General features: G+C 38.9%; 1 protein-coding gene and 1 pseudogene across 1 annotated transcript; both read left to right on the forward strand.

Moving 5' to 3' along the window:
- Positions 1-6,604: 6,604 nt before the first annotated feature.
- LOC140851051 (uncharacterized) lies at positions 6,605-7,522 on the forward strand. Its single transcript, XM_073242433.1, has 3 exons — positions 6,605-6,738; positions 6,833-6,916; positions 6,997-7,522. The coding sequence occupies exons 1-3, from the start codon at positions 6,727-6,729 to the stop codon at positions 7,432-7,434; spliced, it is 534 nt and encodes a 177-aa protein (XP_073098534.1). The 5' UTR covers positions 6,605-6,726; the 3' UTR covers positions 7,435-7,522.
- Positions 7,523-9,778: 2,256 nt separating this feature from the next.
- On the forward strand, positions 9,779-14,510 carry LOC105050801 (cytoplasmic 60S subunit biogenesis factor REI1 homolog 2-like; annotated as a pseudogene).
- The last annotated feature ends 675 nt before the right edge of the window (positions 14,511-15,185 follow it).

Genomic DNA, 15,185 nt, shown 5'->3' on the forward strand with positions numbered 1-15,185 from the left:
TGATAGTCGGAAGCTTGAGCTGAAGGGTTGCAAAGCACTCAGGCATGGGATCTAATGAGACGTTGGAAATTTCCTTAAGACCGTTATCAGGGAAAGTAGAAAGGGGAATAAAAAAAGATAACTTGGACTTTTTTTTTTTTTTTTGATGGAAATGTTGGGAGGTTGAGAGTACCACCCAAAGTTTATTGATAAAAGCAGCTCAGTACAGAGGTTTTCAGATTTTGGTGAGGTTCACAGCTGACGATGCCTGTTCGTCCCCACAATCGACTGCCTCACGGAGACCATAACCCATTGTTAAATCTAAAGTGGTAAGTACAGTAATTTGGAGAAGAGAGAGATTGGAATATATGGTGGGTTTGTGAGGCTGTTACTGTAAAGGTTCGTCATTGAAGCTTCATGTTGTTTTGTTAATTGCTGAGCGTCTGAGTAAGTTTCTGAATGCTTAGTTTCAGTTCTCCATTATGAGCTTCAGTCCAGCTTTCCAATAGGTTGATTGCTTTCTTCAGAATTTGCCAAGCGGAATTTGCTTCCCATCTAAAAATTCTGACGTTTCTTTCCTTCCATATCAACCATATCAATGTTGTAAATAAGCAGTCCAATTCATTCGGTCTTGTGGTGTTCTTTCTTGATCTCCATGAATTCACATGTGAAGCATGGTGTCTGGTAGTGTATGAATAGATAACTGCCTTTGTATTTGAGACCATATTATTTTCGTGTAAGCACATGTAAAGAAGATATGGTCTGCTGTCTCATCCGCTTCTCCACACATCACACATGCCGTTGATTGAACCCAGTTCTTCTTTCTCATGTTTACTTTTGTTAGTAATTTAGTATTCTGTTGTGAACAGCTAACCAGTTGAAGACTTTGGTTTTTCTGGGAAAGAGAAAGTGAGAGAATGTCCTAAAGAGCTGGAGGAGTTGGGGGAGAAAATTGTATCAAAATGTCAAGGGTTGCCACTAGCTATCGTCTCTTTAGGCAGCCTGCTGTCCCTGAGAGAGAAAACCAAGTCAGAATGGGGGAAAGTTTATGATCGGCTGAGCTGGGAGTTGAATAACAACCCAATTTGGACAATGTGAAGCATGTTTTGAATCTCAGCTACAACTATCTACCGAGATATCTTAAGAACTGCTTCTTGCATTGCAGCATGTTCCGGGAGGATCATGTGCTTCGGAGAATCTTTATCTACCTTGTTTTATTTTATTTATATATATATTTTTTTTGTTCATGTTGGTAGTGTAACTGTAGAAATTAGCTGTTTTTAAACTGTGTTGCATCCTCTGTCTGCAAGCTTGTTATCTTCCTTGTCATATGTGCACGATATACACCTATACTTCTTTTCTATACGGTTTACTACATTTACGGCGCTACCTGATACTCAGCTTGTCTTTCTTTCAAAGCTCTCTAAATTTATAAGCCTTAGAATTTCCGTTCGAGGATAGCGTGCAAAAACCAATATTTTTTTTTATGAAAAAAATATTGGTGCTTTACACACTATTCTCGAATTGTCCTCGTGGACAGTTTGGGCACGTGAATGAATTTAATATTGCAACACATGTGCTTGTATATCGCAGAGTTTTGTCGGTATTTTCGATCATGTTCTCTGGATACATAGCACAATTTTAATGCTTGTGTATCTGGAGAACTGCGTCGAAATGCTGCCGAAATTTTTTTGGTATACAAGACATGTATTGCAATATTAAATTCTTACGTTCCTGAATGAAATAGGACCATCACCCTATAGGTAGGAGATATAAGTCGTTAGTCAACTATTATTACATAAAATTGATTGTATAGTTTGCATCATAAATATGTAGGTATGGATCGTGGTTGGATGTCTTTGCGTGATAAGTTCTGTCCCGAGTATATTACGGGTGTGACGACTTTTATGAATGTGGCGTCCAATCATACTAGAGAAGATGGGAAAGCTCGTTGTCCATGTCGTCGATGTAGGAATTTATTTTGGTGTACCTTATCGGACATTCAGAATCATTTATACGAACACGGTATAGATGTGACTTACAAGAGATGGACTTGTCATGGCGAAGATTTGCCGACTAGCTCGAACATGTTGTCCAGGAGTCCCATAAATCCGTCGTCAGTCGGTGGATCATGCAGTCGTGAAAGACAAACACTTGGTGAAGAAGATAGAGAAATTTTAGAAGATCTTCATCCGGAATTATTTGAAGTAAATGTAGAAGCGAGAGCAGAACATCAGCATTCCATTCCGAGACAAGAAGCTGAAGAGGACATTAATATATCTATAAATGATAGATTGGAGCGTCTATTAAGAGATGCACAAAGTGATGTTTATCCTGGTTGTAAGAAGTACTCTCTGTTGTCCGCCGTAATAAAGTTATTACACATGAAGACACTTGGTAAGTGGTCAAACAACTCGTTTAATTGGTTGCTCAATTTTTGAAGGACTTACTGCCAGAGGGAGAGTTACTTCCGTCAAGTCATTATGAAGCCAAAAAATTATTGAAAGGACTCGGTTTGGGAGTCGATGACTTGGGCCTACGCTGTGAAAAGATACATGCATGTCCGAATGATTGTGTTCTATTTCGGAAGGATAAACAAGATCTACAAGCATGTCCAATTTGTCATTCAAGCAGATGGAAAGAAAGTCGTGGTAAGGATAAGAAGAAAAAGAAAATACCATGCAAGATTCTGCGGTACTTTTCGATTACACCACGATTGCGTCGATTGTTCATGTCGAGGCATACTGCTTGTGACATGCGGTGGCATAAGGAGGTAAATAATATGGACGATGATGTCATGAGACATCCATCAGATGGAGATGCATGGAAACATTTTGATCGTGAACATCCATGGTTTGCAGCTGATTCACGAAATGTCAGGCTAGGGTTGGCAACAGACGGATTTAATCCATATGGTAATCTTAGTACTGCTTATAGTATGTGGCCTGTTATGGTATTTCCTTATAATTTACCACCATGAAAGTGCATGAAATCACCTTTTAATCTATTGGTCTTGTTGATCCCGGGTCTCCGTGCCCCTGGAAGAGACATAGACATATTTTTAGAGCCATTGATCGAAGAGTTACAATATTTGTGGGAAGAAGGATGCGAAACATATGATCATGTTGTAGGAGGCATCTTTCGTATGCATGCAGCATTGCTTTGGACAGTTAACGATTTTTCTGCATATGGCGATATTTCTGGATGGTGTACAAAAGGGTATAAAGCATGCCCAACTTGTAACGATGATATTACATCGGACCGTATTCGCGGAAAGATTTGTTTTACCGGCCATCGACGTTTCTTGCCAGATGATCATAGATGGAGGAGAAGTCTTAAGTTCAATGGCAAGCATGAACGACGTGCGCAGCCAAGATTCTGGTCTACGGACAATATTTTAAATCAGTTACCAAACCCACAGGATGTCATATTTGGTAAGGGTCTGGCCAGCCAAGTAGGGGTGCGAACAAGTATCGGAAATTGGAGAAAAAAGAGCAAGTTGTTTGATCTTCCATATTGGAAAACGCTTCTTCTTCGACATAATCTTGACGTCATGCATATTGAAAAGAATATATTTGATAATGTATTTTATACCATTCTCAATATCGAAGGAAGAACAAAGGATACCGTGAAGGCTCGTCTTGACTTAGAGGATATGCGGATTAGAAAGGAATTACATTTGATTCGACGAGGGGATAGGCTGGTGAAGCCATTGGCATGTTATACACTGAATCGAAGAGAGAGAAATCAATTTCTTTCATATTTGAGATCAGTGAGGTTTCCTGATGGATACGCCTCAAACTTGAAACGGTGCATCAAGTCGAAAGATGGGAAGATCGTCGGGATGAAAAGTCATGATTGTCATGTACTTCTACAGCATGTGCTCCCAGTTGGTTTGCGCGGATTGTTGCCGGATAATGTGTGTGATGCGTTACTTGATCTGGGAACTTATTTTCGAGACTTATGTGCGAAGACATTGAGACGAAGTCAGATCGACATATTGGAGAAGAAGATTATCATTACTCTCTGTAAGCTCGAGATGATATTCCCTCCCGCCTTCTTTGATATCATGGTGCATCTTTCTGTTCATCTTCCACATGAGGCTAGATTGGGTGGGCCAGTACATACAAGATGGATGTACCCAATTGAAAGGTAATTGCATGATATTGTAATATTTATTATTCATTATTGTATTCTTATTATATGTGATATCAATTGATAATTTATTGAATAGGGAGATGCGTGAATACAAGAGTGCCGTCACTAACAAAGCACGGCCTGAAGGTTCAATAGCAGAGGCACATGTTATGAATGAATGTCTGACGTTCTGCTCTATGTACCTTCGACGAGTGGAGACCAAATTTACAAGGTCACAGCGGAATATTGATGTTGATGAGATTCTGACCGATGGATTGTCCGTGTTCTCCAATGTTGCCCGACCATATGGTAAAAAGATTTTCGAATGTTGACACCACAAGAAACGGATGACATGCATTGGTATGTGCTAAACAATTGCGAGGAGGTAGAAGCCTACATGATGTGAGTATATACATTTAATTTTTATTTGTTGATATATCAATGAATGCACGTGGACTCTAAATTAAAATATACATGGTATTACTGTATCACTTCAGAGAACACGAAAGTGAGCTCAGAAGAAGTAATCCTACATTAGCAGCGGCACGACATAGGAATCAATTCGCATCATGGTTTGACGAACGGGTAAGTTATGTTCATGTTCATACATGATTAAAAGTTTGTTTATATAGTATTTATCTTGTCAAATTTAACCTGCTTATTGTTCTTTTAATTGTAGATAGCTCAGCTACGTATAGACAATCCTAACTGTATCAGTAATGACTTAGCTGCACTTGCACGAAAACCTGACAGACGTGTATCAGTATATTCAGCATGCATAGTCAATGATGTGCGATTCTTAACGGAAGATCGCGATCGTGATCGAACCACACAGAATTGTGGAATAAGCGTGGAGGGCGAGCACAAGGGTGAAATAATAGATTTTTTTGGTGTTCTGCATGAGGTTATAGAGTTGAGATATAGTGGTCTTCGACGGATTGTGTTATTCAAGTGTCGATGGTATGACTTAGGACGACACAGGCCAATTGTTATAGATCCTCAACTCGTCAGTGTCCACACTGGTCATGTATGGTATGAAAGTGATCCTTATATTTTTGCAAAGCAAGCAAGACTAGTATGGTATATTGATGATAACAAAATGAAAGAGCCTTGGCGAGTTGCAATAAGGGCTCAGCATAGGCATTTGTTTGATCCTGCACTTTTCACATGCCCGAACGATGAACATCTTGAGAATGAAGTCTGTGCAATTATTGAAAACGAAGCATATCAAATGCAAGCACCAGATAACATATTAGTGCCAGATGATACGATTGACATAGGACAATTACAAAGAGACGACTATGAACCTGAGGATGTTTCTGTTGTTGGATCGTCCATAAGGGCACGGACACGAGCACGATCCAATAATGACTTCGTTAACGATAATGATGATAGTACTTCAGGGTCGAAGTCTTCTATGACTCCCGTCGAAGATGACTATATGGACACGAGTTCAGAATCTGAGGACAATAATTAATATGAATAAGTAATTCAATTTATTTTTTTTTATTATATCATGTAATACTTGAGTTTTGTTGATTACTTACTGATTTAAATTATTTTAATCATTGCAGCATCATGACTGGTCCTGGACGTAGACATTCACGGGATAGGCAGCAGGCTCCGCTTGATGATACACATCCTCACTTTAGCATTTTGCATGATGACTCAGAGGATTTAGATGAGACTCAGTTGCCCGAGTCCACAGAGCCGCCTAGTGCTCAGCCAGAGCTTGCCCAGTCGGAGGCCATGGTACCGCAGCATCATCCCCTTACAGGTACATCTCTATCAATTTATAAACCATATATATTTTTTTGTTATATGCATTTAGTGATACATGATATATGTTCATTTCATCAATTTTTACATGTAGGAACACAGCATCGACGTGCAGTGCGTGGTCCTAGTAGGGGTCTTGTTTTGGAAAAATATGTGCATACACACAATGAAAAATCGAAGGTACATATATTTCGAGATCATCCGGTTGGCACAGAGGCCAGTATCGTCGCAAATGAGATCAGTTTGTATATGTGGAATCATTTTCCGTGGGCTGCTGAAAGTTTCAAGCATGTAGCTCCTCGATACCGTGATGCTCTAGTCTCTCACATCAGGGTAAGAATTAAATTTGGATGTCTTGCATATCATTACATGATCCATATTATTTTTGGTTATATAAATAAATTTTTTATTATATGAATAATTTCATATATTTGCCTTTTGGTATGATTACTGTGTAGGATAATATTGACTTCGAGGATTGCACTGACGAAGAAGTGACGGCATGTATTCTCAAAATGGCTGCAAATAGATACAGAGATCGGCGATGTAGGCTTCATAAATACTGCAATGAGCTGCAGGCGAAGGAGATTGATCCTGTGACCCAGCCATACAGAAATTGGGCTGGGTCTAGTGACGATTGGCGGTGGTTATGTGAGCATTTTGGAACTGAGGCATTTCAGGTATGTCTAGTGTTCCAAGTTTTTAATTATGTTATGTCCTTTATTGGTTATAATTGTATGTATTTTGTAGCGACGATCGGAGGCGAATAAGGTGAATAGGAGCAAGATTGATTCTATTCACACGCAAGGAAGTGCCTCTTTTGCACAGGGAATGAAGAGGATGGTATGTAACTACATTTGCAATCATACTTTGTAACTTTTTATTAAATATTTACATTATTTTGATATCTTTTTTTTCTTTTTTTTTGTTTGAACAGGGACTATCCGGAGTCGACGCCTATGCTAAATTCTATCAAAACAAGAGTGGCGAGTTCGTGACCGAGGAGGCGAGGCAGCGTCATGTAAGTATCATTACTCTACATTTTGAATACTTTTAAAGAGTTTGAAAAAAATTTATGATTTTATTTTGTTTATTGTGAAGGAAAAAATGTTAGAATTGAGAGAGCAGGCGACGAGGGAGGTGGGATCTGATGGTGATACTGGATCACAGCAGGTTTGTTTGATGACAGATGATACGATTTTGGATACCGTCCTCGGGCGGCAGCTAAGATCTGGTCATAGCATGCGGTCCAAAAAATCACGCAGTTCGTCATCCGACCGGTCTGATGATACATCGGTGCCAGAGGCAGTTAGGACATCCATGAGCATGATGCAAGATCAGATTAGTTACTGGATGAATCGTAGTCAGACGCTCGAGAGGATCGTAGCTGCGGTGGCGGGACGGCTCGGTATTGATGCTTCTGAGTTAGCACCTCTACAGCCACATGATGCCGCCTCTGCACCACCATCGCGACACGTATCGGGTCAGGGATCGACGCCTGGAGGAGGGAACGAGGCCAATGAGTCAGATCATACTTAGTTTGTACTTATTTTAAATTTAAAATGGTGTATGGACTTATATTTTTGTATATGACAAAGATGGTTATGAAACTTTTTGTTATTTGAAATTGGTCTTTTGACTTAGAATATTTTTATTGTGTTAACATACTGTTTATTTAAAATATGGTTGATCAGATAATTTGTATTTGAGCAGGTTTTTTTGAAAAATTAATAAAAATTTTATTTTTTATCCAAAATTTATTTTAGCGACGAAATATTAATTTCGTCGCAAAAAAATTTGTGAACCCAAAAAATAAAATATTTATTATTCATTGCGACGAAATTTTTTATTTCGTTGCTATTTTTGCGACGAAAGTCTTAGTTTCGTCGCTAAAAATTATAACTTTTGCGACGAAATTTTTATTTCGTCGCAATTATGCCAGAGAATATTTTTATTTCGTCATCCTTATAGCGACGAAATTATTATTTCGTCGCCATTATAGCGACGAAATTTTTTTTTTCATCGCAACTTTTGCGACGAAATTATTTCGTTGCTATTTTAGCGACGAAAAAAAATTTCGTCGCTAAAAATTTAAACTTTTTGCGACGAAATTTTTATTTCGTTGCAATTTTAGCGACGAAATTATTATTTCGTCGCCATTATAGCGACGAAATTATTATTTCGTCGCCATTATAGCGACGAAATTTTTTATTTTCGTCGCCATTTTAGCGACGAAAATTTTATTTCGTTGCTATTATAGCGACGAAATTTTTTTTCGTCGCTATAATGGCGACGAAAATTTTTTTTTGTCGCAATTTTTGCGACGAACTTTTTGCGACAAAATATTTTGCGACGAAATCCGTCGTTAAGTTTTGCGACGAAACTAATTTTCGTCGCAAAAAATAAGAAAAAAATTTTTTTAATCAAAATATTTAGCGACGAAATTTTTTTTCGTTGCAATTTTAGCGACGAAAATTTAAGCTCTTGCGACAAAATATTTTCGTCGCTAATACAGTACATAACTTCGTCGTCTGGGTTTACTATTTTTTGCGACGAAATAAAATATTTTTGTCGCTAAGGTCTTTTGCTACGAGGCTTTCTCTACAAATTTTTAGCGACGATATATTTCGTTGCAAATACTATTAGCGACGAAAATAAGATTTTTAGCGACGAAAAAATTTCGTCGCAAAAAATCAAATTTTTTGTAGTGCCAGTGATAGCATAAAGATAATCAAGAGGCAATCAGTGAAGCACTCCAGCTAGCCAGCTAGCAAAGTAACAATGAGACTTACTATCGAGTAAAATGAACGCCGAAACCATCTGCATGAAGAATAGAGGTACACTGGAAGTCCAAGGAAAATCTCCTTGTAAAGTATGATTAGCCATATAATCTGCAACTTGATTAGATTCTTGAAAAGTATGAGTTACTTGAAAATTTCCAGCTAGTGCATTCCAAGCCTATAAATCTTGTAATAAACGATTATAACGACACATATGGCTAGAGAAATTTGAAATCCATGATATTATTGGAAGAGAGTCCCCTTTTGGTCAAAGATGAGTAGGCTTGAAAGATTCCTGTACCACAGCCCAATGGGAGGAGAGAAGCCAAAAAAACCAATGGACACAAACTGAGATTGTTGCAACCACAGTTTTTGCTGTGAGAAGCTATCCTAGTACCAATGTGGAGCATGATTAACCTGCACATCAGGTTTATTTGACAAAAAACTAAACTACTACAATGTTTGGGATTAACCATGATGATGAACAAAATCGAACAACAACACAAAATAAACAACATTGTTTGACAAAGGAAGTTACTCCTGGTTAATTTTCCTCTTAACGCTAGCATAAAAGTCTAAATTAAAAATAACGAGGAAAGAAATAATCTATTATTTAGTGTTATTATAATGGGACAGTCCTCAACTCTGAGAAAATACGATCATAAGATCATGTAGCCAAGCAATAAAAAGGTCTCAAGCTATTCCGACCTAAAATTTGTATTCCTGTCCTATATGGACCCAATGCTTATTCTCTTTCACTTGAAAAACAAATTAAATTGATTTAAGCCTCGCTAAGTATGCACCTTGACTTGAGTCCTATACTGCAAGTTGGTTGGGCTAGGTCACAAGTCTTCGCCTACTAAGCGGGTGCATCGTCCTAATCGTTCGTTCCTAGCAGGAAACGGATACCTGATAGCCCGTCCGTCAAGCATCCTGCGGTCCTGATCCAATGTCCGAGAAGCGGTAGGAATTCGTCTACCTCCTATAAAAGGGTCTCCCCTCCGGTCTCCTCAGACTCAGAGAGCTCTTCCCTTGTCCTTGGAGACGCAGAAGGAGTTGGGAGAGATAAATCGAAGAGAAGAGCCGCGCGAAGAGCGATTGAGATGCCGGTTTTGACGTGCAACGCATGCAACAAGGAGTTCCAGGACGAGGCGGAGCAGAAGCTCCATTGCCGATCCCAATGGCACCGCTTCAACCTCAAGAGACAGGTATATTTAACGGTCTTTGGGTGTTACAAATTTCTCCTTTCTAAGTAGCTTAGGGTGATTGAACGCGATGAACCAAAAATAGCAAGGATTGAGCTTTTCTGACGCCGCTGCTGCTGGAGCCTTCACAGCAGGCCGGACCTCCGGCCGATGCCTTCGCCATCGCCGGCCTTCCTCTGCCCTGATTTAAGCACACGGCCGCCTCCCCTGTTTCTATTCTCTTTCTTTTCCTTCTCGCCGGTCGCTCGTCGACGAGCATCATAGCCGGGGCCACAGTCGCCGCTAGGCCCCCCTTCCCCTCCTGTTCCTCTGTTTTTGAGAGAGCCACGAAGCTTCCCGCCTTCGTTATCACTCTATTTTGTCTACTCTCTCTTCCTTTCTCTCTCTACGTGGTTCAGGCCACAGAATAGGGGTGCAAATCAGTCGGGTCAGATCGGGTCATCCCTAATCCGACCCAGTTCCTTGATGTTGGACCCAGATATAACCTCGTAGGAGCTTAAGTCCGGCTGAATTGGATCCATGGCCAAAATTTTCCATCCAATAGATCATTTGGATCGAGTTGAGTTCATAAATGATCCAATCCCAATTCGAAAAATTTACATTCGGATTAAATTGGATCAGATTGTGTGTTAAATGCGGTCAATTATATTTTAATTATCATATAATCAATTATTATTATTCACACAAAGTAGATAGTAAATAATATTTTTTTCAAAATAAATTAGGATATATAAATAATTTTAAATTTATTTTATATTAAAAATATTGCTTACACAAAACTTAAATTAAAATTAGGGGTTCAAATGGATTCGGATCTGGGGCATATCAGATTCGGAGTGGATTGGTAATAGCGTAGAACATTCAAATTTTACTTAAAATTAAATGGATCAAATTGGATCGGATCATAATTTAATAAATTCAAATCTAAATTGGTCTAATTTTAAAGTTCGATCCAGCCCATGAATTCTTCAAAATAGGTCGGATCAATTTAAACAGATTGGGTTGAGGTCTTTAACCAGTCATATCCAACCAGCCTGACCCAACCTGACCACCAAAATTATGATGGACCTGCATGAAGTCGAAGGCTATATTGAAGTACTTTGGTTTGCCTTCCATAGAATTTATTATTTTTCTCGTAGACAAAAACTTCATCATAAGTACTGTTCATATACATCAGGCGGTGGGACTCCCAAGGGTGACGGAAGCATTATTTCAGAGTCGGCCGTCAGAGCTTGCCGAAAAGCGAAGCAAGTCGAGTGCAACCACCTTGCTGTATGGTTGTGCTCTTTGCGGGAAGGAGTATGGGAGTTCCAAGGCTCATGCTCAGCACCTCAAATCACAAGCACATTCTATGAGAACTTCTCAAGAATCAGGTCCTGCAGTTGCAAGAATTTCTACAATTAAGCCGATTACTGGGTGCATGCCTAACAAATCAATGTCCTCAAGCCAGTCCTCGGCTGCAGGCGAAGGAAGAAAGGATGAATATTGGGTGCTGGTTGACCTGGACGATGAGTTGAAACTGGTAGCCGAATCTCTTACCAATCTGCATGTAAATGAACAGAGTTCTAGCTCTGTTGACCAATCTGATGGCATGGATAAGGTTGAAGATTTGGATCCTGCATGCTGTTTCATGTGCGACAAGAAGCATCATGACATAAAAAGCTGCATGGTTCATATGCACAAGCGGCATGGATTTTTCATACCTGATGTTGAGTATCTGAAGGACCCCAAGGGCCTCCTTATATATGCTGGTCTTAAGGTAAGCGAGGCACTTACTCGAGCCTTTTGAATGTTGTATTTTGAGAACTCATTTCTGAAATCTTGCTGACCTGAACCACCAATTGCTTCTTTTCGCTCCTCAGGTGAAAAGGGACTTCATGTGTTTGTATTGCAATGAAAGATGCCATCCTTTTCAAAGCTTGGAAGCTGTAAGGAAGCACATGATGGCGAAAGGTCATTGCAAATTACAGTATGGAGATGGCGGTGATGATGATGATGGTGACTTGGAAGATTTCTACGATTATAGCAGCAGGTTATCTTCCAACTTTTTTGGCTCTAATTTTTTTTCTCTTTAAAATTTTGGCTCTTAGTTTTAATACCAGCATGGTATCATCTTTTGGTAGTCTTCGAGTTTCTTTCACTGGTCGTTTGCAGGATAACTATTTCATAGATTTGGATCATTAGCATCAATGTGGCTAACATTGAGATTGAGTTATCCTTTTCGTTCTTTTTTGATAAAAAGAGAAGCAGGGGGGCATATTGGATCGGATCTGGATCAGATTGTGGATCCCAAGAATCCAAGATCCTTGCTGGTTTATTTCAATAATATGAAAAAAATATAAAGGGATGTGAAGTACATGAATAGAAAATGGAACGTAATGCTCGTAAAAAGTCTAGTTCCATGGTCATTATCCCAGACTGAGCATGTCCAATGAAACATGCATCATGTCTAGTTTTTAAAGACACGCTAGCATTCAGAACATATATCCACTTGGTTATCTTATAGGAAGCAAATTTTGGTTAGACAAATTAGATTTTAAGAATTCAATGTAAAACTGCAAAGATTATCCTCTTGCTTTTAATTCCACAGACTTTAACCTTTTCTTTTCTTTTATTTCTATACCTAAATATCCTAATAACCTTGTGATTTTCTGTGCTTAAGGTCACAGCTATATAAATTTATTTTGATCAGGATTATAAGATCCAAAGGAATGGGTCAGATGCAACAAACGTTGCATGTGCAATTTATATAGCTGTTGGCTTGAATCGTTGACTATGATTTAAGGGACATATTTCACTTGTCAAAGGCATTTTAATTCAAAATGAGTGCAATTGTATTCATGATTGTGCTACTCGGATAGCATCTAAACCTGACCCAAGATCTGGATCATGAACTAATGATTTTGGCTATGGAGGCATATCTGGTTCGTAAAGTTTATCCTTGCTCTTGAGAGTCCTACCATCACTTTTTAAACCTCTGCACCTTGATCCCTCCAGTCTGGTTCTTTCTTTCAATCAAACATATGCATTTCAAAATTTTAAAACTTGCTTTCTTTTAGGATAATTTCAAAGACTTGTGCATTTCTGACTGTGGTAGAATGGTTTTATGGTGTTTCTTCCGATAGCTATTTGGATGCGGATGGTAAGCACTTGGTGGCTGCAAGTGATATGGCTAATAATGTTGTGCTTGGAACTGGAGGATATGAACTTACTATAACACAAAGGACTGATCGTGGAGTATTGGCTCGAACTCTTGGTTCTCGAGAGTTTCTTCGTTACTATCGCCAGAAGCCACGACCTTCCCTGCCAGAGATATTGCTCAAGCCGCCTCATTAGCTTCAAGGTATGGGACCCATCATTTTCATGTAGGTTATCAAGAAAAACTACTTCTTGTCAGCAGTATTGCCCTAGCAAAAAATGGTGTATGTGGATATCTCTTTGCATGCACTCTACAGCTCTCAGCCAATAATCCAACTCCCTTTTACCTTTTTGGGTGTACTGGTTGAAGATTGTGGTTTTCCTTGGTCAGTTCGCGCGTGGTGGCCTTTATGCAGTCAGTGAAGCCCAGCACTATGGGAAGGATCACTATCACTGAACTTCCATCATATTTTTATGCTTGAAAAACAAAAGTACTAATAATACTGCAGAAGAAAATCCAAAATTTTATCTGACACTTGTAGTTTTGGAGTTACTATAAATCCAAATTGTATATAATGTTCATATAAGGAGTATTAATCTCCTTCATTTTGATTCTTCTCTTATGTTTTTGTTCTAATATTTCTTGTAAATTCGGGCTGTAAACGACAGTGATCTTCTGTCTGCAGGGACCGGAGTTTGAGGTCAGCAACAGTTCAATCAAAAGTGCGGATCGTGACTATGAAATTGTTAAGAAAGATGAATCGGAATGGGGTGGAGGCTATGCGCTCAAAGATTGGAATGAAGAGTAACGTTATCAGAAATCTTCCAAAGAATGTCCCATATTAGTCCTGTTGCCTAGTTATTGACCTGTGATTCTCTAGAATAGTGTGTGGCAAAAGCGGTGTATCATTAGCGGATCAGAACACACTGTATGAGTTTAACTAGGGTCCCACCATTGGTTGGTTTTGCATGCAGTCCACTTATAACATATATGGTAACAGACCTAGTTTTTTCCCACTACAATTTGTTTTGTTACCAAAATTACTTTCCTTTTCTTGCATCTAAATTTCATTCACTTTGGTTGCTATGGATGTCTACAACATTTGTTTCTGCATTTAAATGGTCATGCTATTGTATTTTATAATGTTGCCCTCAGCCAATTGAATTACAATCCATGAACATGTTTCCTGTCCCGCTGCTGTTACTATAACCCAAACCTATGATTTTTAACACCGACGTAAAACTGGATGGTGTTCCTCGACATGCAAAAATTTTATCGGTGACTAAGGAAGCAGGTTTGTTGCAATGGATTTCAAAGGCATGACCTTGCTCGTTGAGCCACTGGCCCGCCTGTAATTAACTGTCTTGATCTAGACAGTAAAATAGAATAACGACATGGCTGCTTTAAGGCTGTAACCTTTCTTCCTTTGGCTGAACTTTGAATGAAGTTACGTCGTGTGCGTAACTGTTTGACCCTGCAGAATACCAGGAGGGTGAGTTTGTGTGCATTGTGGAAGGTTTAGTTTTTGGCGGGGGGCTGAGAGGCTGTCTTCGTCTTCTTCTCTGAGAAGAATTGCGTTCCATTTTAAAGGATAATTGCGATGCCTCTTGTGCAAAGAATTGCATTAGGATAATTCAAAGTGTTGGTGTGGGTATATTATGGTTCTGCTCGGCAATCCTGATGCTGACTTGTAGTCAAATTTGCGATGCAACATGGCAGCGAATTATGGTACTGCTCAATATTTTTTTTTTTTTGAAGGAAAGGGAGGCAGGGATAGCCATCAGGCTTTCATTGAAGATAGAAAACAAACTATAGTAAAGACGGGGGAAGATTTAAAGAGGTTATATTACTGCTGGTATATGGAATAAGATAAAAAGAAATGAGAAGAAAAGATTACACATCTTATTTGTTAGCTTTCATGAAGATCTTTAGAGATATTTCTAATCTTTGTCCAAACACTCTCAAATTCTGATAGAAGATCTTAGTCATATAATGTCGATTAGTTATTAAAGATGCAAAGTCCTTTTGAGGTCACGGACACGCCGGATGAATGTTGAACAAAATTTCAGAATTCTATTCTTTCCAACATATTATACAATAACTATGAGAAGCATAAGAAAAATTAACTAACTTTTTTTTTGAAAATTCCTCAAAGTCCAATCGAAA

The sequence above is a fragment of the Elaeis guineensis genome, chromosome 8 (genome assembly GCF_000442705.2).
Source record: "Elaeis guineensis isolate ETL-2024a chromosome 8, EG11, whole genome shotgun sequence".
Lineage (NCBI taxonomy): Eukaryota > Viridiplantae > Streptophyta > Magnoliopsida > Arecales > Arecaceae > Elaeis > Elaeis guineensis.